This window comes from Pristiophorus japonicus, chromosome 7 (genome assembly GCF_044704955.1).
Source record: "Pristiophorus japonicus isolate sPriJap1 chromosome 7, sPriJap1.hap1, whole genome shotgun sequence".
Taxonomy (NCBI): domain Eukaryota; kingdom Metazoa; phylum Chordata; class Chondrichthyes; family Pristiophoridae; genus Pristiophorus; species Pristiophorus japonicus.
Genome location: NC_091983.1, coordinates 41,112,733 through 41,136,494, shown reverse-complemented (window position 1 = coordinate 41,136,494; position 23,762 = coordinate 41,112,733). Strand labels below are relative to the sequence as shown.

Sequence of the window (23,762 nt, the reverse complement as noted above, 5' to 3'; positions counted from 1 at the left end):
CGCTTCATTATCCGCGCTGGATTCATGGCCATCTGCAGACTCTTCATCAACACAGTGAGTCATATTTCTTTTATACATTTGCTGGAGGTGGCCCTTTGTGCTGCAGCCTTTACACACATAGTCTTTAAAGTGGCACTGGTGAGCCCTGTGATTCCCTCCGCAACGCCAGCATGGTGCTACTCGATTAGCCCCCCTCGGCAGACTCTTGAGTTAAGGGACTCGGGGGCCTGTTCTCTCTCCCCTGAGAAGAGTCACGTTCTACAGTCCAGCCTCTAAAACGCACCATTCTGTGTACAGTACTTGCCGGGTTTGAGTCCTGAGGATGAGTCATCTGCCTAGAGCCGCAGGTCGAGGTCATGAATGCTTGGCTCACGGAGATGGCCTTCTGCAGTGTGACTGTGGTATCCGCAGATAGTAACTTATGAAGAAGGCCCTCATGGCCGATTCCAATGATAAAGATATCCCTTCGGTGAGGTGGTCGCCGAAATCACACTGTGCCACCAGCCTCCTGAGGTCTGCAGCAAATTTCACGATTTCCTGGCCTTCGGGCTATCGGTGGGTGTAAAACCGGTGTCTGGCTGTGAGGATGCTCTCTTTGGGCTTAAGTTATTCTTGGATCAGTGTTACAAGCTCCTCGTATGTCTTGGTCATTGTCTTCGCTGGTGCCAGCAAGTCCCTGACGAGGCCATAGACGGTGGGCCCACAACTGGTTAGCAGTATACCTCTGCGCTTATAAGCCATTGTGGTTGGATTGTCACCTGCCAGGTCATTTGCTGTGAAGAAATGGTCGAGCCCCTCCACAAAGGCGTCCCAATCATCATCATCGGCGAACTGCTGCAACGTACCAAAGTTAGCCATTTTCGCATGAAAGTCCGTAATCTCGTCGCCAATTTTTATGTCTTTAGATGCTCTGATAATCACTCCACGAGGCAATGTGTTGTACTTGACGTAGTCCTTGATAACTCCAGAGTGAGGATCACACCTGTGGCCTGCCTTTTATACTAGGCCAGGCAGACCTGTACAGGTAACCTATAAGTCACCCACTACAGTGCCCTCTGGTGGCACACCTTGTAATAGTACAAGCAGTAACCATGTAGGATACATGGCAGTCATGGTTACAGTTTGATTTAGTTTTTCTCTCTCCACAGCAATACGAGAATCCTCTTTCAGAAATGGATCCAAAACTATTAAGCGAAAGGAAACTAAAAATGGTATTTTACCGAATAAAGGAGATTCTTCAGTGCCATTCCTTGTTCCAGATTGCCTTAGCTAGTCGTGTGACTGAGTGGGACTCCGTTGAAATGATTGGAGATGTCTTTGTTGCCTCGGTAAGTCTTTGAATGAAAATAAAATATGATTGTTAATGCAGAGTCGAGGATGCTGCGAATGTTTTCTCAGAAAGGATAAAGACCTGGAAATCCAGGCATTGCTGGGTCCAAGCTGGAGCTTGACAAATCATCCGTATATCGGGAGAGAGGATATTTGCATGGACAAGATTGGGGTATTTACCCATAAATTGCCCAGCAAATGTCCTCAAAATTCTTGCGCCTGATAAAAGCAGGCACATAGCCTACTTTTACAGGCATAAGAGTTTAAAAACATACAAAAATATAATTAAATTAAAATTAAAAAACACATTTTATTTTTAAAAACCCTGCCCACTACGTTAAATTTATTTTAAACCATAATTTAAAAAAACTTAATAAAAACTCATTGTTTTTTTCCTTAAGATATTTATTAACTTTAATTTAAATTAATTTTAATTGTGAGATTTTAAAAAAAATTTAATTTGGTGTTATTGTGTTTGGGTTTTTTTTCTCAATAGCAATGAGAACTTGTTGATGCGAAGTTCCCATTGCTATTAATTGAGAATACTGTACCTGATTGGTTGAGCAGTCACATGTGACGACACCTTCTGCATTCGAACCTGGAGAATGGGAGGGTGCTTCGTAGCACGGGATGAGAAGGCCTCCCCAACAGAATCTCACGCTCCTCTGGGACCACCAAATTGTTCAGGTCAGAAGCCTCCGACTGCAATTTCAGCCGCATTCAGTTATTGGAAGGAGATAACGAGAAGGGTTACACAGTAGACGCCAGAACTTAAGGGAATGGCTGAGGAAAGATTGACTAGCCTGGGCCTTTTCTCTCTTTGAAGATAAAACTAGGAGGGAATATGATGAAAGTGTTTAAAATTATGAAAGATTTGAACAATTTGATGTAAGTACGCTTTTCTACTGTACAGAATTGAAGTACATGGGGTCATATTTACAAATTAAGTTCAACAAAAGAAAATAGGAAATACAGCAGGAACCTTTTTGCTAAAATGTTGGTAAGTATCTGGAACAGCCTGCCGACATGGGTGGTGGAACAAGAAACCTTAATGGGTTTTGAGAAGGAATGGAATTGGCTCTTGTCAATAAATGGAATTCAGGGTTATTAGAAATGTACCAGTAGAATGCTGTGGAGAGGTGGGCTACATGGACCAAAAGTTGTCTCCTGGCCCGAAACTGTTACTGTGGGCTAGAATTTCCATTCCATTTCCGCCGGTCTTTTCGGCGCTACTGTTCCTTTTCAGCGGAAAACCACCTGGCGAACATTTCCACTCCATTTCTCAGAGTTCCGCCGGCGTTTTTGAAATATCGCTGGAGAGTGGCCCGCCGGCGTGCACCGCCGACAAAAGTACTACCGTCCAAGTTTGGGCTCAGCGGCGACCCGTAGGTAAGATCGAAAGAGACGCCCACGAAAAGCAGCTGGAGCTGAGCGGTCGGCAAGTAGCCCTGCAAAGAAAGGAAAGTTAAAGATTTTTTAATAATTCTTTTAAAATTCTTTCACAGCAATTAAGTTAAAAAGAGTCTTGAGAATGTGTTCTGATTTTCTTTTATTTTTAGTTTCTTGGAAAAATTATTTTTTGAGTTTTTCCCCCCTCCCTAGGACCAACCGCAGCCTCAGTCTAAATTTGAGAAACATAGAAAGATGGAAACATAGAAAATAGGTGCAGGAGTAGGACATTCGGCCCTTTGAGCCTGCACCGCCATTCAATAAGATCATGGCTGATCATTCCCTCAGTACCCCTTTCCTGCTTTCTCTCAATACCCGTTGATCCCCTTAGCCGTAAGGGCCATATCTAAATCCCTCTTGAATATATCCAATGAACTGGCATCAACAACTCTCTGCAGTAGGGAATTCCACAGGTTAACAACTCTCTGAGTGAAGAAGTTTCTCTCATCTCAGTCCTAAATTGCCGATTCCTTATCCTAAGACTGTGTCCCCTGCTTCTGGACTTCCCCAACATTGGGAACATTCTACCCGCATCTAACCTGTCCCGTCCCGTCAGAATCTTATATATTTCTATGAGACCCCCTCTCATCCTTTTAAACTCTAATGTATCAAGGCCCAGTGGATCCAGTCTCTCCTCATTTGTCAGACCTGCCATCCCGGGAATCAGTCTGGTGAACCTTCGCTGCACTCCCTCAATAGCAAGAACGTCTTTCTTCAGATTAGGAGAATAAAACTTAACACAATATTCCAGGTGAGGCCTCAGCAAGGCCCTGTACAACTGCAGTAAGACCTCCCTGCTCCTATACTCAAATCCCCTAGCTATGAAGGCTAACATACCATTTGCCTTCTTCACCGCCTGCTGTACCTGCATGCCAACTTTCAATGACTGATGAACCATGACACCCAGGTCTCGTTGCACCTCCCCTTTTCCTAATCTGCCGCCATTCAGATAATCTGTCTTCACGTTTTTGCCCCCAAAGTGGATAACCTCACATTTATCAACATATACTGCATCTGTCATGCACTTGCCCACTCACCTAACCTGTGCAAGTCACCCTGCAGCCTCCGAGCATCCCCCTCACAGCTCACACTGTCACCCATTTCAGTTTCATCTGCAAATTTGGAGATATTACACTCAATTCCTTCATCCAAATCATTGATGTATATTGTAAAGAGCTGGGGTCCCAGCACTGAGCCCTGCGGCACTCCACTAGTCACTGCCTGCCATTCTGAAAAGGATCCGTTTATCCCGACTCTCTGCTTCCTCTCTGCCAACCAGTTCTCTATCCACGTCAGTATATTACCCCCACTACCATGTGCTTTGATTTTGCACAACAATCTCTTGTGCGGGACCTTGTCAAAAGTCTTTTGAAAGTCCAAATACACGACATCCACTGGTTCTCCCTTGTCCACCCTACTAGTTACATCCTCAAAAAATTCCAGAAGATTTGTCAAGCATGATTTCCCCTTCATAAAACCATGATGACTTGGACCGATCCTGTCACTGTTTTCCAAATGCACTGCTGTTTCATCCTTAATAATTGATTCCAACATTTTCCCCACTACTGATGTCAGGCTAACCGGTCTATAATTACCCACTTGCTCTCTCCCTCCCTTTTTAAAAAGTGGTGTTACATTACATAAGAACATAAGAACATAAGAATTAGGAACAGGAGTAGGCCATCTAGCCCCTCGAGCCTGCTCCGCCATTCAACAAGTTCATGGCTGATCTGGTCGTGGACTCAGCTCCACTTACCCGCCCGCTCCCCGTAACCCTTATTTCCCTTATTGGTTAAAAATCTATCTATCTGTGATTTGAAAACATTCATAGAGCTAGCCTCAACTGCTTCCTTGGGCAGAGAATTCCACAGATTCACAACCCTCTGGGAGAAGAAATTCCTTCTCAACTCGGTTTTAAATTGGCTCTCCCGTATTTTGAGGCTGTGCCCCCTAGTTGTAGTCTCCCCGACCAGTGGAAACAACCTCTCTGCCTCTATCTTGTCTATCCCTTTCATTTTAAATGTTTCTATAAGATCACCCCTCATCCTTCTGAACTCCAAGGAGTAAAGACCCAGTCTACTCAATCTATCATCATATGGTAACCCCCTCATCTCCGGAATCAGCATAGTGAATCGTTTCTGTACCCCCTCCAAAGCTAGTATATCCTTCCTTAAGTAAGGTGACCAAAACTGCATGCAGTACTCCAGGTGCGGCCTCACCAATACCCTGTACAGTTGCAGCAGGACCTCCCTGCTTTTGTACTCCATCCCTCCTGCAATGAAGGCCAATATTCCATTCGCCTTCCTGATTACCCGCTGAACCTGCAAACTAACTTTTTGGGATTCATGTACAAGGACACCCAGGTCCCTCTGCACTGCAGCATGTTGTAATTTCTCCCCATTCAAATAATATTCCCTTTTTACTGTTTTTTTTCCAAGGTGGATGACCTCACATTTTCCGACATTGTATTCCATCTGCCAACCCTTAGCCCATTCGCTTAACCTATCTAAATCTCTTTGCAGCCTCTCTGTGTCCTCTACACAACCCGCTTTCCCACAAATCTTTGTGTCATCTACAAATTTTGTTACACTACACTCTGTCCCCTCTTGCAGGTCATTTATGTATATTGTAAACAGTTGTGGTCCCAGCACCGATCCCTGTGGCACACCACTAACCACCGATTTCCAAACCGAAAAGGACCCATTTATCCCGACTCTCTGCTTCCTGTTAGCCAGCCAATTCTCGATCCATGCTAATACATTTCCTCCGACTCTGCGTACCTTTATCTTCTGCAGTAACCTTTTGTGTGGCACCTTATCGAATGCCTTTTGGAAATCTAAATACACCACATCCATCGGTACACCATGCTCATTATATCCTCAAAGAGTTCCAGTAAATTAGTTAAACATGATTTCCCCTTCATGAATCCATGTTGCGTCTGCTTGATTGCACTATTCCTATCTAGATGTCCCGCTATTTTTTCCTTAATGATAGCTACAAGCATTTTCCCCACTACATGTGTTAAACTAACCGGCCTATAGTTACCTGCCTTTTGTCTGCCCCCTTTTTTAAACAGAGGCATTACATTAGCTGCTTTCCAATCCGCTGGTACCTCCCCAATTTTGGTAGATTATAACGAATGCATCTGCTATAACTTCTGCCATCTCTTTTAATACCCCGGGATGCATTTCATCAGGACCAGGGGACTTGTCTACCTTGAGTCCCATTAGCCTGTCCAGCACTACCCCCCTAGTGATAGTGATTATCTCAAGGTCCTCCCTTCCCACATTCCCGTGACCAGCAATTTGTGGCATGGTTTTTGAGTCTTCCACTGTGAAGACCGAAGCAAAATAATTGTTTACGGTCTCAGCCATTTCCACATTTCCCATTATTAAATCCCCCTTCTCATCTTTTAAGGGACCAACACTTACTTTAGTCACGCTTTTCCGTTTTATATATCGGTAAAAGCTTTTACTATCCGTTTTTATGTTTTGCGCAAGTTTACTTTCGTAATCTATCTTTCCTTTCTTTATTGCTTTCTTAGTCATTCTTTGCTGTCGTTTAAAATTTTCCCAATCTTCTAGTTTCCCACTAACCTTGGGCACCTTATACGCATTGGTTTTTAATTTGATACTCTCCTTTATTTCCTTGGTTATCCACGGCTGGTTATCCCTTCTCTTTCCACCCTTTTTCACTGGAATATATTTTTGTTGAGCACTATGAAAGAGCTCCTTAAAAGTCCTCCACTTTTCCTCAATTGTGCCACCATTTAGTCTGTGTTCCCAGTCTACTTTAACCAACTCTGCCCTCATCCCACTGTAGTCCCCTTTATTTAAGCATAGTACGCTCGTTTGAGACACTACTTCCTCACCCTCCATCTGTATTACAAATTCAACCATACTGTGTTCACTCATTCCGAGAGGATCTTTTACTATTAGCTACCCTCCAGTCCATAGGAACTGATCCAGAGTCGATAGACTTTTGGAAAATGATCACCAATGCATCCACTATTTCTGGGGCTACTTCCTTAAGTACTCTGGGATGCAGACTATCAGGCCCCAGGAATTTATCGGCTTTCAATCCCATCAATTTCCTTAACACAATTTCCCACCTAATAAGGATATCCTTCAGTTCCTCCTTCTCACGAGACCCTCGGCCCCCTAGTACTTCCGGAAGGTTATTTGTGTGTTCCTTCGTGAAGACAGAACCAAAGTATTTGTTCAATTGGTCAGCCATTTCTTTGTTCCCCATTATAAATTCATCTGAATCCGACTGCAAGGGACCTACGTTTGTCTTCACTAATCTTTTTCTCTTCACATATCTATAGAAGCTTTGCAGTCAGTTTTTATGTTCCCGGCAAGCTTCCTCTCGTATTCTATTTTCCCCTTCTTAATTAAACCCTTTGTTCTCCTCTGCTGAATTCTAAATTTCTCCCAGTCCTCAGGTTTGTTGCTTTTTCTGGCCAATTTATATGCCTCTTCCTTGGATTTACCACTATCCTTAATTTCCCTTGTTAGCCACGGTTGAGCCACCTTCCCCGTTTTATTTTTACTCCAGACAGGGATGTACAATTGCGGAAGTTCATTCATGTGATCTTTAAATGTTTGCCATTGCCTATCCACCGTCAACCCTTTAAGTATCATTTGCCAGTCTATTCTAGCCAATTCACGCCTCATACCATCGAAGTTACTTTTCCTTAAGTTCAGGATCCTAGTTTCCGAATTAACGGTGTCACTCTCCATCTTAATAAAGAATTCTACCATGTTATGGCCACTCTTCCCCAAGGGGCCTCACACAACAAGATTTCTAATTAGTCCTTTCTCATTACACATCACCCAGTCTAGGATGGCCAGCTTCCTAGTTGGTTTCTCGACATATTGGTCTCGAAAACCATCCCTAATACACTTCAGGAAATCTTCCTCCACCACATTGCTACCAGTTTGGTTAGCCCAATCAATATGTAGATTAAAGTCACCCATGATAACTGCTGTACCTTTATTGCATGCATCCCTAATTTCTTGTTTGATGCTGTCCCCAACCTTACTACTACTGTTTGGTGGTCTGTACACAACTCCCACTAGTGTTTTCTCCCCCTTGGTATTCCGTAGCTCCACCCATACCGATTCCACATCATCCAAACTAATGTCCTTTCTTACTATTGCATTAATTTCCTCTCTAACCAGCAATGCCACCTCGCCTCCTTTTCCTTTCTGTCTATCCTTTCTAAATGTTGAATACCCCTGGATGTTGCGTTCCCAGCCTTGGTCACCCTGGAGTCATGTCTCCGTGATGCCAATTACATCATACCCATTAACTGCACAGTTAATTCGTCCACCTTATTCTGAATACTCCTCGCTTTGAGGCACAGAGTCTTCAGGCTTGTCTTTCTAACACACTTTGCCCCTTTAGAATTTTGCTGTAATGTGGCCCCTTTTGCTTTTTGCCTTAGGTTTCTCTGCCCTCCACTTTTACTTTTGTTCTTTCTATCTTTTGCTTCTGCCCCCATTCTACTTCCCACTGTCTCCCTGCATAGGTTCCCATCCCCCTGCCATATTAGTTTAACTCCTCCCCAACAGCACTAGCAAACACTCCCCCTAGGACATTGGTTCCGGTCCTGCCCAGGTGCTGACCGTGCGGTTTGTACTGGTCCCACCTCCCCCAGAACCGATTCCAATGTCCCAGGAATTTGAATGCCTCCCTTCTGCACCACTGCTCAAGCCACGTATTCATCTGAGCTATTCTGCGATTCCTACTCTGACTAGCACGTGGCACTGGTAGCAATAGTGAGATTACTACTTTTGAGGTCCTACTTTTTAATTTAGCTCCTAGCTCCCTAAATTTGTCACGTAGGACCTTATCCCGTTTTTTACCTATATTGTTGGTACCTATATGCACCACAGCAACTGGTTGTTCACCCTCCCTTTTCAGAATGTCCTGCACCCGCTCCGAGACATCCTTGACCCTTGCACCAGGGAGGCAACATACCATTCTGGAGTCTCGGTTGCGGCAACAGAAACGCCTATCTATTCCCCTTACAATTGAATCCCCTATCACTATAGCTCTCCCACTCTTTTTCCTGCCCTCCTGTGTAGCAGAGCCACCCATGGTGCCATGAACTTGGCTGCTGCTGCTCCACCCTGATGAGTCATCCCCCTCAACAGTGCCCAAAGCAGTGTATCTGTTTTGCAGGGGGATGACCACAGGGGACCCCTGCACTACCTTCCTTGCACTGCTCTTCCTGTTGGTCATCCATTCCCTATCTGGCTGTGTGCCCTTTACCTGCGATAAGACCAACTCACTCAATTTGCTATTCACGTCATTCTCAGCATCGTGGATGCTCCAGAGTTTATCCACCCGCAGCTCCAGTGCCGCAACGCGGTCCGTCAGGAGCTGCATGCGGATGCACTTCCCGCACACTTAGTCATCAGGGACACCGGAGGCGTCCCTGACTTCCCATATAGTACAGGAGGAGCATAACACGTGTCCGAGCTGTCCTGCCATAACTTAACCCTTAGATACACTTAAATTGGCAACAACAATGCTAAGGGTTACTTACTAATATAGAAAAGAAAAAGAAAAATTACTTACCAATCACTTACCCCCTTGGCTGTGACATCACCTTTCGATTTTCGATTTCTTTCTACTTCTTTTTTGCCTTCTCTCCCTGCTGCAGCTGCACCGGCTGGGCCTTTATAGGCCTCTCTGAACTGCCTCCCTAACTCCCGCCTCTCCGAACTCCCCGGACTATGAGTGTGGGCCTTTATAGGCCTCTAGCCCCTCTGACGTCCCGCTGCTCCCGTGAATTACCGCCCATTCTGATTAAGAACCGCCCAATTTGCCCAGGATCGTGTTTAACCACGGAGAATCTGCGTGCAAGATCGATTTTCTCACTAGGCGGAATTTTTTTCTTTCTTTGTGCAATTTTTCGCTGCCATTAATTTAAAAGTCTTGGTGATCTTTTTGGGTGGCGATCCGGCGGTGGGGGGTTTTATGGAAATTCTAGCCCAAGGTTACTACACTTCAAACGGCTTTAATAGAATATAGTTAGTAATGCAGAATATTTCATTCACTTTTGAGAGGGTGAAATACCAAGTATAATTGTTTGCAAAATATATCTTGCAAGACTTATCCTCCTTTGAATCCATCAGAAATAAAAGTTATTTTGGTCTGTCTTAAATTTTAAAAGCAGTGTTTTGATTAATTTATTACAAGCTAGTATCTAGTAAAATGCACACTTCTGTAACAATGTTGACTGAAATAAATCTGAATGGGCTAATGTAATGATGTTTCTTGTGTGATGTAGAGAGACCAGTGGGGGCATTGAACATAGACAGTGATGGATAACGCAGGCCTGTGTTAAGTATCAATGCTGTTTTCTATTGGATGTTTGCCTCCTCTGTTTATTTAAGGATCTATCCTATATTCAACTTGTAAATCAAGAGGTACTGAAATGGGAAGGGCATAATGGAGTGGAACAAGAGAGAGAATGTAAAACAACTGATTTAAAAAGTTAGGTGTACTGATAGATTGGAAAAGAAAATGATGATGAAGTGTTTTAAGGGTGATGCAGAAAAATCACTACCTGGTTCCAGCACAGACAAGATTCCTCTTTACTGTAATGTAGAAAATGAAACTGAACACATTTTTAAAATATCAATAAAACTTTCTGGAAGAATCTAAGTGCCAGTTTCAGACCATTAGTGATTCTTTCATTAACATTGTCTCATGAACAGTAATGAAATTCAACATGATCCAAGAAAAAAAACATGAATAAATGTTGATCACCGAACACAATAATGGCCTGTAATTTGCGGCCAGCAGCGAAGCAATATGTTCACCGCTGGCCCCGAAGAAATCTGCCCATAAAGATCTCGTGATCTCTGGAGAGGAGGTTGGCATTTTAGGCATGCAATTGAGATCAGTGTAGTGTAGTGGGAGTTCCATCGCGTGAGCTGCAGTGATGTCAACAAGCTGTCTAAGCAGCCAATCACAATGTAGAATTCTCACAGACCGGGAACCGGGAAGTGAAAAAGATCATTTGATTCTAACTTTTAAAAAATGTTATCGAGAGCAAAACAAAGATTGGGTCTCTCACACGGGGAAAAGGTACAACTAAAATAAAGATGAACAAACCTTTTTAAATATATCTTTTAAAAAAATGTCTTAATTGTAATTTTTATTAAAATGGAGAAATTTGTTACTCCACAAAATTAAAATTTTAGGACCATCATCGGGTGACTTGCTTCCACAAGAGTTCACAGATGTTTCAATGAAGGACCCGATGTTCCAGCCCTGAGCTCCAATTGAGGGGGTGGAAGATGCCTGTGCGTGGATTTTTTTTAATGTGTGGTGACCTTTGCACACCAGCCACCACACGGGCTCGACACGGCATTTATCCAGTGGCAACGGTTGAACCAGGACGTCTGGAGACCTGCTCTGCTGCACAGACCTAGAGCGCACACATATCGCAGTGTGGGCTGGCCCGTGCTGCCTCGGGGCTCTCTGCTGTTCTGGGCCCCATACCCTCATTCGCCGCACCTCTGCCACGATGTTCCAGGGCCGGCGCTCCAGCTCTATTTATAGCCCCGACCTGCGGTGGTGTTCTCACACAGGTCGGGATCGCCCACTATAAGAAAGTTTAGGATCATAATGTTTGTTTAGCAGTCAATATGCTCTTAAAACCCCAGTTACACCTAATCCAACAAGGTCTAGCGTTTAATGGGGTATTTAACAGCGATATTGCTGTGGATAAACTGAAGTTTTCATCAGTTTCACCGATTTCCCTGATTACACTGAATGCCGGCGGTGGGGTGGGGGGTCCGGGGGGAAAGGGGGCGGTGGGTACGCGAGGGCATGGTGTAGCCAGTGTCGGAGCAGTGAATGACTGACCGCAACTTCAGGACTTCTGCGTTAGGATGTGCGTGCACTAAATCCTGAAGTTGCGGTCAGTTTCAAAGGGGTAACAACAGCGGGCCAATTCATTTTAATTTCTAACCTGTATGGATGATATGGCTGGACCCATTATTTCAGGGAGATGGTTTCTCAAGTTCTAAGTTCCGACGGGTGCTGTTACTAGTGTTGAAGTGCTACAATGGCATCATTCAGATTTGTGGCCTTTTGACCCTGTAGTTCAAGCATCCGTGAAAAACAATTGCATAATCTGTTTAGTCAGCAAAAAGGAATGGACAGTTTGGTGAAATAAAGCCAAAGAAAAGCTCACATCATTCAGTGTTTGCTTATGCGGTGGTCTGCAAAATCTCAACTTGAACTTTGCTCACTTTTAAGTAGACTTTCCAAAATGAAGGTATTGTTTGTGTTTGAAACTCAATCCTTTCATCTTCAAACCCATGTAGGAAATTGACATTTTCTGCAGCCCAAATTCAATTGAATACGTGCAAGATCTGTTTGATGATAAAGGGTAATCCTCCTGGGCTGGAGGACAAACAAACTTGCTGTTCATTTATCAGTTGAAATTTGGAATTCACAGTGATGAGTTACTTCAAACTAAATATTGCATTAGATTTTCAGAACTGTGTTTTATTTCTATTGCAGTTTTCTAAGTCAATGGTGCTTGATGCATACAGTGAGTATGTGAACAATTTTAGCACTGCCATGGGAATTCTTAAGAAAGTTTGTGCCACCAAACCTTCCTTTCTGGAATTTTTGAAAGTAAGTAAAGTATCTGGTGAAAATAAAGTGTTTTAAATTGTAAAAACAAAGCACAGGGTGCAAGTTTTGGGTTGGTGGCATGCCAAACGGGAAGATCTCGTGTTTGACAATCTAGCCAAGATGGCAGTCGAGCAGCTATAATCTTCCCCAAGCTGGGGAAGCCAAGATTCGCTGGAGGTCCCACTCCTGGTACCTGTCCTGAAGCCCCAGTTGGAAAGAGCATGCAGGTAAACATCAGATGAGGCCTGTATTAGACTCACTTCTGATCCTGCTCCCCCCCCCCCCACCCCCCTTGCGTGGGTAGCCTGCCAGCGCTTGTTGTCTTACTCGTGCATGAAGAATGGCACTTGGGCTGCTGATGCCTTACGAAGATGTATCCTGAAGAGAGAAAGAGAACAAAAACATGCACATAATGCATTGAATAATTGAATGACTAATCCAGTGGATTAATGGAGTGTAATCTCCAGCCATTTTGCCCCCGAACTCTGAAACACTCTCCCTTAACCCCTCCATCTTGCTCCCTCTCTTCCCACCTCAAATTCCCCCTGAAAACCTACCACTTTGACAACGCCTTTAGACATCTCCCCAAATTATCATCGTACACCTGCTTTTAGTCGTGCATCCAATTGTGCAGTGCCTTCAGATGCTGTGCTGCATTAAAGGTGTGATATTTAATGCAACTCATTGTTGTTAAGATTCATTCGTTTCAATTTTATTGTACAACACTTCAACACTGAAGAAAAGTGGACATTTAACTATGTGTTGTATAGGTTGTAATGTATTTGATCAAAAAAGGTACTGCCTCTGCATTTTATTCTGCTACACATTTCTTTTCAAAAGTATATTGTACAGTTCTGAATCAAAGCTGGTAGCCTGGTGGTGTACAGAGACAATATATGTACGAACTTCAGTTACTACTTTTTTTATTCATTCTCAGGATGTGGGCACTGCTGACAAAGCTGGCATTTATTGCTCATCCCAGTTGCCCTTGAGACGGTATTGTTGACACAATTGAGTGGCATGCTAGACCACTCGAGAGGGCAGTTAAGAGTCAATCATTGAATCTGACTGGAGTTGCATATAGGCCATTCGTGAACCAATTGGGTTATTAAGACAATCCGACAGATTTGTGGTCACTCTTACTGACATCAGCCTTTTATTACGATTTTTATAACTGAATCCAAATTTGGCAAACTGCCATGGTGGGATTTGAACCCGTGTTCTTCGGATTATTAGTCCAGCAACATGACCACTATGCTACTCTACCGATTGGCTCATGTTTTGGACTCCACTAGAACGGCGCACATCGGAGAGGCCCGCCTAATTTGTAGAATAAAAATTGGCCGAATACTTACCTCACGATTTTCCGATAGCTGTAGGCCCATTTCTAGCTCGACGCGGCGCAGCAGGAGCTGCTGGGGACGGAGCTACAGCCCTGCGCCAAAAACAGTGCTGGAGGCTGCACGCGTGCGCAGTAGCTCCAGGCCCTCCCAGCGCGCCCCGTCTCTAGGACGATGACCCTATCCCAGGTGGAAGGGACATCGCCCCTATCCCGGGCCAAGTGGCCTGACGCATCTTGCCTCGTTGGTGGGGCCCGCCCGCCTGGCATCTCGCTGGGGGCGGGCCCCGCCCGAAGAGTCGCCGGCATCTTCTGCGTGCAGGCCCCGCCCGAAGTCCTCGGCGGAGCCCAGCTTCATCGTCTTCTCTTCCCCCCCCTCCCCATCCCCCATTCTTCTTCTCTCCCCCCCACCCCCATTCTTCTTCTCTCCCCCCCACCCCCATTATTCTTCTCCCCCCCACCCCAGTTCCTCTTCTCCCCCCTCTCTTCTTCCCCCCCCCCCTCGCCTCTCTCTCTCTCCCCCCCCCCCCGCCCCCCTTCTCCCCGGTGCTGCAGTAGGTGACTAGAAACTTAATTTTTTATTTATAGTGATTTTTTAAAACATTTATTTTTAATTTTTTAATTTTTTTGGATTGATTTATTGGTTTATTTATTTATTGATTTATTTATCATTTATTATTGATGATGGCTCTTTAAATGTAAAAGTGAAGTGTTTAATGTTTGTAAACCCCCCTTTTCCACCCCCTTCCCCCCCACCCCCCCATTTCTCATTCCCTACGTCTGATTTCTAAGTCTAGGCAAGGTTTTTCTGAGCGTACAAAAATCTACGCTTACTCCATTCTAAGTTAGTTTGGAGTAAGTTTTTACTGCCTAAACTTGCAAAAGAGGCGTAAGTGGCTGGACACGCCCCCTTTTGGAAAAAAAAATCTGTTCTAAAATGAAACTGTTCTAACTCACTAGAACTGGAGCAAACTAAATGCCGAGAATTGCAATTTCTAAGATACTCCATTCTAAACTAATTGCTCCAAAAAAAAAAGGAACAACTCGGGCCGAAACCTGACCCCCTAGTTTTTAACCTGTTATTTATGTAAGCAATTGGCACAGTTACTACAATAGCTGGCAATTGCAGTCAGTATCTATTTGCTCGATTATATGTCTAATATATTTTTCAGCGAGCAGAAGTTTGTTATTCTCCAGATATTACACTTTGTTACAGGCCAAAAAATATTTTTTTGAAGAAAAACCCAGTCACTTCATGTGTTCTTAGCCAGGTACAAAGCAGTTATAATTGCCCTCTGATCCCTGCAGTTCACAACCAGCTACAATTACCTAGGTTTGCCTCAAGGGCACACTGAGTGATAGCCTTAAAAGTGCTGGCAAACACCACAACCAGGCTCCAGGCTCTAGATTATCCACAGGTGAATTATGCAAGATGTGAAATGTTGGGAATTAGGGAGTTGCATATCAACGCGAATTAGAAAATTGGTATCATGTGACTTCATCTGGAATCCAAACAGCAAGTATTGCAAAGCGAAAAATGAGTTCTAATGCAGTTGCAATGGAGAAAACTGTTTGGAGAAGCAAATGAAGGTTCAAGGGAAAACTTCTACTGTAGGTGCTGATTTCCATGGCTGTGGAATCACTGAGTACCACTGACGACAGTTCACAATAGGTTGGCCTGTGAACTGTCTAGTTAGCCCATTACCTAATTTGAGGGTTAATTATGTGGATTGCTTACACTTGTAAATTTGTCTTTTGCACATGTGTTCAAAATTTGGTAAACTTCATTTTTTTTTTAAATATGCAATCTATTCATCCATTTATTTTCTGTAAGGTCAGCACTGTCTCTTGGTTGAGAGGGTCGGTGGGCTACCTGCTCCCAGGTGTTAGTACTTCTACCATGCACAGGAGCAGCTGAAGGGTCTTCCGCACCCCATTCCATGCACCAACTAGTTGTTATTTGCTTTGCACCTTTTCCATGTGGGTTAGATAAGACATTGGGCTTGTATGGGGGGAACATAGGCACAAGTCCAGCCTCGAACACTCACGACAGTCCATTAGTCAACTAATAATATTGGTTTAAAAAATATTACCTCTGGGATACCATTTGCACGCAGTCTTTACCTGTGATAGCTTAAAAGAAGCGCCAATTAAGATTGACCTCAGGACATTTTGGGGTTAAAATTGCATCGTCGCCACCCGAGTGTTAATGTGGTGGATTGGATGGCCCATCCTGTTACATGACCCAACCTGTTACATGACCCACCACACAGCTGGATCCTGGGATCACAGCAGGGCCATGCAAGGCCGTGATGGAGAGGGCACAATCCTTCACATTTTCTGTTTGCATCTCAGCACTACTTGCAAAAGTTGCTGTTGAACCGCGCATTGAGATCAGATCGTGCACACGGCAGCAAATTCTTCGGTTTCCTCTTAACTGCAGCCCTATTGGTTTCATCTCAGTGAGGTTGGTGGCAGGACTCCCTCCTCCCCTCTCCTCCCCAAAATTCAGTCAGTGTGGATTGAGACATTGTGGAAGAGAACCCAGTTCCAAAAACTCAATTAGTCCTTGAAAAGGAATGAGGAGAATTCCTTTAAAATCTTACCCCTGTTCCTGGTGCATTTCCAGAATGGTCAGTCCTCCCTGCACATACCACACACCAAGCCTCTGGAATAGCTTTCACCCGACCCGATTACTATAATCCCTAAAGCTTGGTTGACCCACCAGGCATTGATGCATTGGTCAAACGTAACAATATGCCTTAATAATGCGGACTCGCCTTGAAATTAGTCTTCATGGTTATCCAGAGCTCAAACCACCCTGTAAAGGATCCTTGTTGCCACAATGTACCATGTTTACCATGCACACTTTTTTTACAAAAGCATCATGTCATCTATTTTAACCAAAGAGGAATTTGTCATTTTTTTAATGCGGTTGAAAGGTTGTTTTTTTTTAAATACTTTAGTTCAAATGATGTGACCAGATGATTCATATGGTAACTGCTTGCTGATCTAAATATGCTTTCTTCCTCACCAGCACTGCCATGAGTCGAGCTCTGATCGCATTACATTGTATGGTTTAATGATGAAGCCAATTCAGCGTTTTCCACAGTTCATTCTTCTGCTACAGGTAACCACATTCATCTTGTTGAATGCAAGTAGAGTCACTTTTTGTCAAATAAAATACAGCATTTTAACATCATTTGTTTTCTGTTACTGTCTTGGGAATATGTCTTGGGAAAATTATTCATGAGTACTTTCCATTCTCCGCTTTTCATAAAAAATGATACTTGTTTATTGATTGCCATCAACATTGACAAAATCCAACCTGTAAATCAACCAACAAAATTTGAATTTGGGGCAATTTTAAATCTCTCTCTCTCCAATTTATAATGAGGAAATGTGTTTTTACTGATTTCTTAGGACATGTTAAAGAACACTCCAAAGGAACACCCTGATCGACTACCTCTCCAGATGGCTCTCACTGAGCTTGAAACTTTAGCAGAGAAACTAAATGAGCAGAAACGGGAAGCAGATCAACGCTGTGAAATGAAGCAGATTGCAAAAGCGATGAATGAACGTTACTTGAACAAGGTATGATTTTGCTGCTGCAGTTTTTGAAAATGATACTCGCATCGGGATTGCATCGTTCAACCTGTAGAGTTTAGAAATCATTTTTTAGATGAAGCATATACAGAAAATATAGTGAATTGATTTGGGGGTTGTAACAGTCTCGGTGGCTGACTGAGACCAGTAATGATGCAGTTCCAACGTTTCCCAGTAGATGTCAGATGATGCACAGGCGCAGTGTAATGTTTCAGGACTTGTAGTCTGGGTTTGATTTTCAATGTGCCGCCTGGGCAAAAAACACGCATTGCAGATTGGCCACACATTACAGAAACTGCCCAATGGAAACAAACATTGGGTGGGTTCTATATTGGGGGAGGAGGAGGCAGGGCTGATCCACACCTGGGTAGCAAGTTGAAAATCTAACTCATTGTCCGCATAGATTACGCTTGTTGGTTCATTATACTCCGCTGACAACACAGTCCAGGAAACAACGTGGACTTAACTAACTGATCAATCCACAGTAAGACTGGCAGTAAAGTGTAAACTAAATAGTAATATTGGTGAACTGGAGTGGAGTCCTAAAAGAATGACCAAGTTCGGAAGATGCAGCAAATACAATAAATTTGAAGAAATTGTTACAAATATGTGGCTATATGTTTTTATTGGTTGAGAATCCAAGGTCCATGGTGCCAGATGCCAGCAAGGTTGAATGGAGTATCGGGGAGAGAGCATTGAACAGCCGACAATAAACTTGGGGCTGAAATTGCCCTCTGCCCCAAATGGGGTGTACCTTTCGAAATAAATGTTTATTCTCGGAGAATAGCGGGAAATTGGCCTCTTTAAATTTTTTTATTTGTCCGGGCGGTGTTTGGGACGGCTGAGGAGCCTAGGTGGGCGATGTCATCAGCACAACGCTGATGATGTCAGCACGACGTGGACGTGCCGCGTTGCGCTGACACGTAGCAACGTCCCTCCCATTCAATTAAAGGGGAGGGCCGCTGCGAGCTCTGCAACCACTTTATTGGCGTCCACTAGGCCACCAGGGAGGGTTTTGGCCGGGCTAGTGGCCCGGTACCCAAGAGGGTGCGTCGAGCTGCCTATTGGCGGCCCGGCTGACCCCGTGGCCACCATTGTCAGGCCATCCGACAATTAAAATAAAATGCCGGCCATGGCGGAGCGCCCTCCCCTTTAAGGACGGATGTGCCGCCCAGCCACTGGCAACTTCCCGCTGGGAAAAGCTGTCGGGGACACCGAGTGGTGGTGGCTCCGCTCCCGCGTGGCAATTTTCCTGGTGGGGCGGTAAGGGGTCAGCGCGTGCCCGACGGGGCGGGAACATGGGCGGGGCGGAAACCCGTTTCTGCCGTCCCTAGCCCGGGGGCAATTTCTGATGAGTCGGCCCATCTCCCTGCCCCTGGTCGGAAAGGCCTTACCACCCCATTATCACCTCTTAGAGGCAGTAATGGACCTTAAGGAGGTGGGCAATTTCGGCCCATTGGTCTTTCGCAACCAGTAGATGTAGGAGGAAGGGAAGACTAATTGGTGTAAGGGTTAAACAGTTATGAAGTCCTAGGGGTCAGTGAGTTAGATGGCCCACTGAGTCGTCATCATAAGGATACAGTGATAGCAAGAAAGGAGAGTTTAGGAGATGAATGGCCATTGCAGTATCAGTAACACAGTGGCCCGAGATGAGAAAAGGATCATCCAGTTTTTTTCTTGTAACTTGTCCAAGATTGTGAGAAGACCCACCCAGATATGGTGAAGGTCTCAAGACCTGAGCTTTAATAATAATTGGAAGGAGAATATCCGTTTGGCACATAGGAGGAAACCAAGCTTCTTGGAGGAAGCTTTAGCAATAGAGAAAAATGGGAATTCCACTTGAATTGTATATGCATAATTATCTAAATGTAATATGGTGGTTCCCCACTCCAAAATTTCTGACTTTACGAAATCTGAACTTTAAGATTTCAGAATGGCCGCCTGCGTTTCAGAATTTGTAAGCCAGGTGTAAATAACTTGATTTGTTAACATGTATAATGATTTTCACTAAGAATTAAGCTGACAAGTTTAAGAGTTATTCTCGCTGCTGGCTTTGGTAAATTGTTATTGGACTGGATGTTAAGCCCAGTTTATGCTGCCAACAAGTGAGTAGATTGAAACCGACAGGAAATGCCAGCTGGCCAGCGAGTGGAAGCTCCATGTCGGGTGGCAGGAAGCCACTGCTGGAGACTGAAAGAACGGTCACTAACGCTCAGGTGTGTCATGGGGAGGGAGTTTCAGCAGGGCCTAGTGATCGGAGTGGAGGGAGGTAGCCTGGGTTGGGGGAGACCAACAAGAAAAGTCCAAAAAATAAAAATAAACTTGCCTCTTCGGGTCCCGGATTTCTTCCCGATCTGTTGACCTGGCAGGAAAGCCACATCTGCTTCCCTACTCAGGCCCATGGTTGAAATAGCACTCTTCTCCAATTGACATTGTCTGAGCATATTTAATGAAGGAGCCCCCCAGTTCCCAGTAGGTGTCCTTTTCACCTACTCAAAAGAGCAGGTTATAATCGAAGCCTGTGCGAAGAGAGTGGGACCTCAACAGGTGAGTCCCCTGGTGATTTAAACTGCCTCCCCCCTCACCCCCCCCATAACCGGTTTCCACCAAGATTAAAATCATCCCTTAACTGTCACAATACCAAGGCAACATTTAACCAAGTAAAGCACCAAGGAATCCTAGCAGAACTGAGATCTGCGAGGGTTGAGGGAAAAACCTTCCAATGGCTAGGGTCATAGCTGATGCAAAAGAAGATGGTTGTGGTTGTTGATCGTTTATCATCGAAGTCCCAGGGCGATCACTGCAGAAGTTGCTCAGGGCAATATCCTCAAACCAGCCATCTTTAGTTGCTTCTCAACATCCTTCTCCATCATGTCCGGAGTGAGGATATTTGCTCATGATTCTTTGGTGTTTAGCTCCATTCACATCTCTTCTGATAATGAAGCAACCTACAGCAGGACTTGGACAACATCCAGGCTTGGGCTGATGAGTGGCACACAAGCACTAGGCAATGACTGTCTCCCACAAGAGAAAACCAGCCACCTCCCCCTGACTTTCATCATCACACCACCCTCTCTGTCCCCTGCCATTAGCCGCAAGCTTAACCGGGCCAGCCAAAGCAACTATGTGGCTATAAAAGCAAAGCAGTACTTTGCAACAAGTGGCTCACCTCCTTTCTTCTCAAAGCCTCTTTACACCTATAAGACCCAAGTTGGAATATGATGGAATAATCAGCACTGATGAGTCCAGCAGCAATGACATTAAGGAAACTCGATATTATCCAGGACAGGGCAGTTAGACATGGTGCAAATTGGATTAAGTGGTGCCTCTACTACTTAATTCGATATACACTCCGTCCATCATCAGTGCGCTGTGGCTGCAGTATGTACTATCCACAGGATACACTGCAGTAATATCCCAAGCTTACTCCAACCGCACCTCCCAGCTCTGTAACTTCTGTCAGCAAGAAGGGCAAGAGCAGCAAAATCATGAGACTAGCATCACTTCCAATTTACCTGCATTGGATGTATATTGCCATTCCTTCATCATGGCTGGGTCAAAATCCTGGAATTCCCCACCTAACACCAGCATGGGAGCGTGATCAGCACACGGACAGCAGCGGTTCATGGAGACGGCCCACCACCATCTTCCCAAGGCAATGCCTCCTTGCCAGCAACACTCACATCCTGTGAACAAATTTTTAAAAGACTAATTTAAAAATTATTCCAGAATCTGGGCTGAGCATTTGTTTTTTTTTGTTCCTTACAAAACAAGATTGCATTCTGCACATTTACTGATTGGATCTGGCACATTTAAACTACCAGTACTATTGTCCCTAAACAGTGTACATCTTAATGTTACCATAGTTACATAGTTTTATTTTAGTTACAGGAAAAACAATACAATAAACCACTGAATGTGGGCGTCGCTGACAAGGCCAGCATTTATTGCCAATCTCTAATTATCCTTGAGAAGGTGGTGGTGAGCCGCCACCTTGAACCGCTGCAGTCCGTGTGGTGAAGGTACTCCCACAGTGCTGCTAGGGAGGGAGTCCCACGATTTTGACCCAGCGACTATGAAGGAATGGCGATATATTTCCAAGTCAGGATGGTGTGTAACTTGGAGGGGAACTTGGAGGTGGTGGTGTTCCCATTGCGCCATCTGCCCTTGTCCTTCTAGGTGGTAGAGGTCACGGGTTTGGGAGGTGCTGCCGAAGAAACCTTGGCGAGTTCACGTAGTCCATCTTACAGATGGTACACACTGCAGCCACAGTGCGCCTGTGGAGGTGGTTGTTAATGTTTAAGGTGGTGGATGGGGTGCCAATCAAGCGGGCTGCTTTGTCCTGGATGGTGTCGAGCTTTTTGAGTGTTGTTGGAGCTGCACTCATCCAGGTATATGGAGAGTATTCCATCACACTCCTGACTTGTGCTTTGCAGACGGTGGAAAGGCTTTGGGGAGTCAGGAGGTGAGACACTTGCCACAGAATACCCAGCCTCTAACCTGCTCTTGTTGTCACAGTATTTATGTGGCTGGTCCAGTTCAGTTTCTGGTCAGTGGTGACCCCAGGATGTTGATGGTGGGGATTCGGCGATGGTAATGTCATTGAATGTCAAGGGATGGTGGTTAGAGTCTCGCTTGTTGGAGATAGTCATTGCCTGGCACTTGTGTGGTGCGAATGTTACTTGCTACTTAATAGCCTAAACCTGAATGTCGTCCAGGTCTTGTTGCACACGGGCATGGACTGCTTCATCATCTGAGGAGTTGCGAATGGCACTGAACACTCTGCAGTCATCAACGAACATCCCCACTTCTGACCTTGTGAAGCAGCTGAAGATGGTTGGGCCTAGGACCCTAGCCTGAGGAACTCCTGCAGTAATGTGTTGGGGCTGTGATGATTGACCTCCAACCACCACAACCATCTTCCTTTGTGTTAGATATGACTCTAGCCAGTGGAGAGTTTTCCCCCTGATTCCCATTGACTTCACTTTTACTCTGGCTTCTTGATGCCACATTCGGTCAAATGCTGCCTTGTTGTCAAGGGCAGTTACTCTCACCTCACCTCTGGAATTCAGCTCTTTTATCCATGTTTGGACCAAGGCTGTAATGAGGTCTGGAGCCGAGTGGTCCTGGCAGAACCCAAACTGGGCATCGGTGAGTAAGTGCTGCTTGATAGCACTGTCGATGACACACTACATCACTTTGCTGATGATTGAGAGTAGATAGTTGGGGCAGTAATTGCCTGGATTGGATTTGTCCTGCTTTTTGTGAACATAACATACCTGAGCAGTTTTCCGCATTGTCAGATAGATGCCAGTGTTTTAGCTGTACTGGAACAGCTTGGTTAGAGATGCAGCTAGTTCTGGAGCACAAGTCTTCAGCACGACAGACTTTGGTGTATCCATTGCACTCCGCCGTTTCTTGATATCACGTGGAGTGAATCAAATTTGCTGAAGACTGGCTTCTGTAATAGTGGGGATCTCAGGAGGAGGCCGATATGGATCACCCTCTCGGCACTTTTGGCTGAAGATGATTGCAGAAGCTTCAGCCTTGTCTTTTGCACTCGCATGCTGGGATCCACCATCATTGAGGATGGGGATATTCATGGAGACTCCCATTAGTTGTTTAATTTCCAACCGCCATTCATGACTGGATGCGGCACGACTGCAGAGCTTTGATCTGATCCGTTGAATGTGGGATCGCTTAGCCCTGTCTATAGCATGCTGCTTCCGCTTTTTAGTATGCATGTAGTCCTGTGTTGCAGCTTCCCCAGGTTGGCACCTCATTTTTAGCTATGCCTGGTGCTGCTCCTGGCATGCTCTTCTACACTCCTCATTGAACCAGGGTTGGTCCCCAGGCTTGATGGAAATGATAGTGAGGGAAATGCCAGGCCATGAGCTTACAGATTGTGGTGGAATACAATTCTGCTGCTGCTGATGGCCCACAGCACCTCATGGATGCCCAGTTTTGAGCTGTTAGATCTGTTCTGAATCCATCCCATTTAGCATTGTGGTAGTGCCACACGAAGCAGTAGAGTGTGGCGTCAGTGTGAAGACGGGACTTTGTTTCCACAAGGACTGTGCGGTGGTCACTGCTGCCAAAACTGTCATGGACAGGTGCATCTGCGATAGGTAGACTGGTGAGGATAAGGTTAAGTAGGTTTTTCCCTCGTGTTGGTTCTGTCTCCACCTGCTGCATGCCCAGTCTGGCAGCTATTTAAGGACTCGGCTAGCTCAGTCAGTAGTGGTGCTACTGAGCCACTAAATCCTCCATCTGTTAGTTTGCAGGACACCTCTTAATACAGGGAGTAATCTAAGGTACCAGGAGGTAGAAATTCAGCATGGCTGCAGCACAATACGAATGTGATTGTTAC

At 44.9% G+C, this 23,762-nt stretch overlaps 1 protein-coding gene across 2 annotated transcripts in view; it reads left to right on the top strand.

Moving 5' to 3' along the window:
* Positions 1-23,762, top strand: part of arhgef10 (Rho guanine nucleotide exchange factor (GEF) 10) — a 423,195-nt gene that overhangs the window by 212,623 nt on the left and 186,810 nt on the right. For both annotated transcript variants that reach the window (XM_070884917.1, XM_070884916.1), the window contains exons 13-16: positions 1,149-1,328; positions 12,331-12,447; positions 16,824-16,916; positions 17,210-17,380. In XM_070884917.1, coding sequence (XP_070741018.1) covers positions 1,149-1,328; positions 12,331-12,447; positions 16,824-16,916; positions 17,210-17,380 — 561 coding nt within the window. The remainder of the gene's footprint in view (positions 1-1,148; positions 1,329-12,330; positions 12,448-16,823; positions 16,917-17,209; positions 17,381-23,762) is intronic.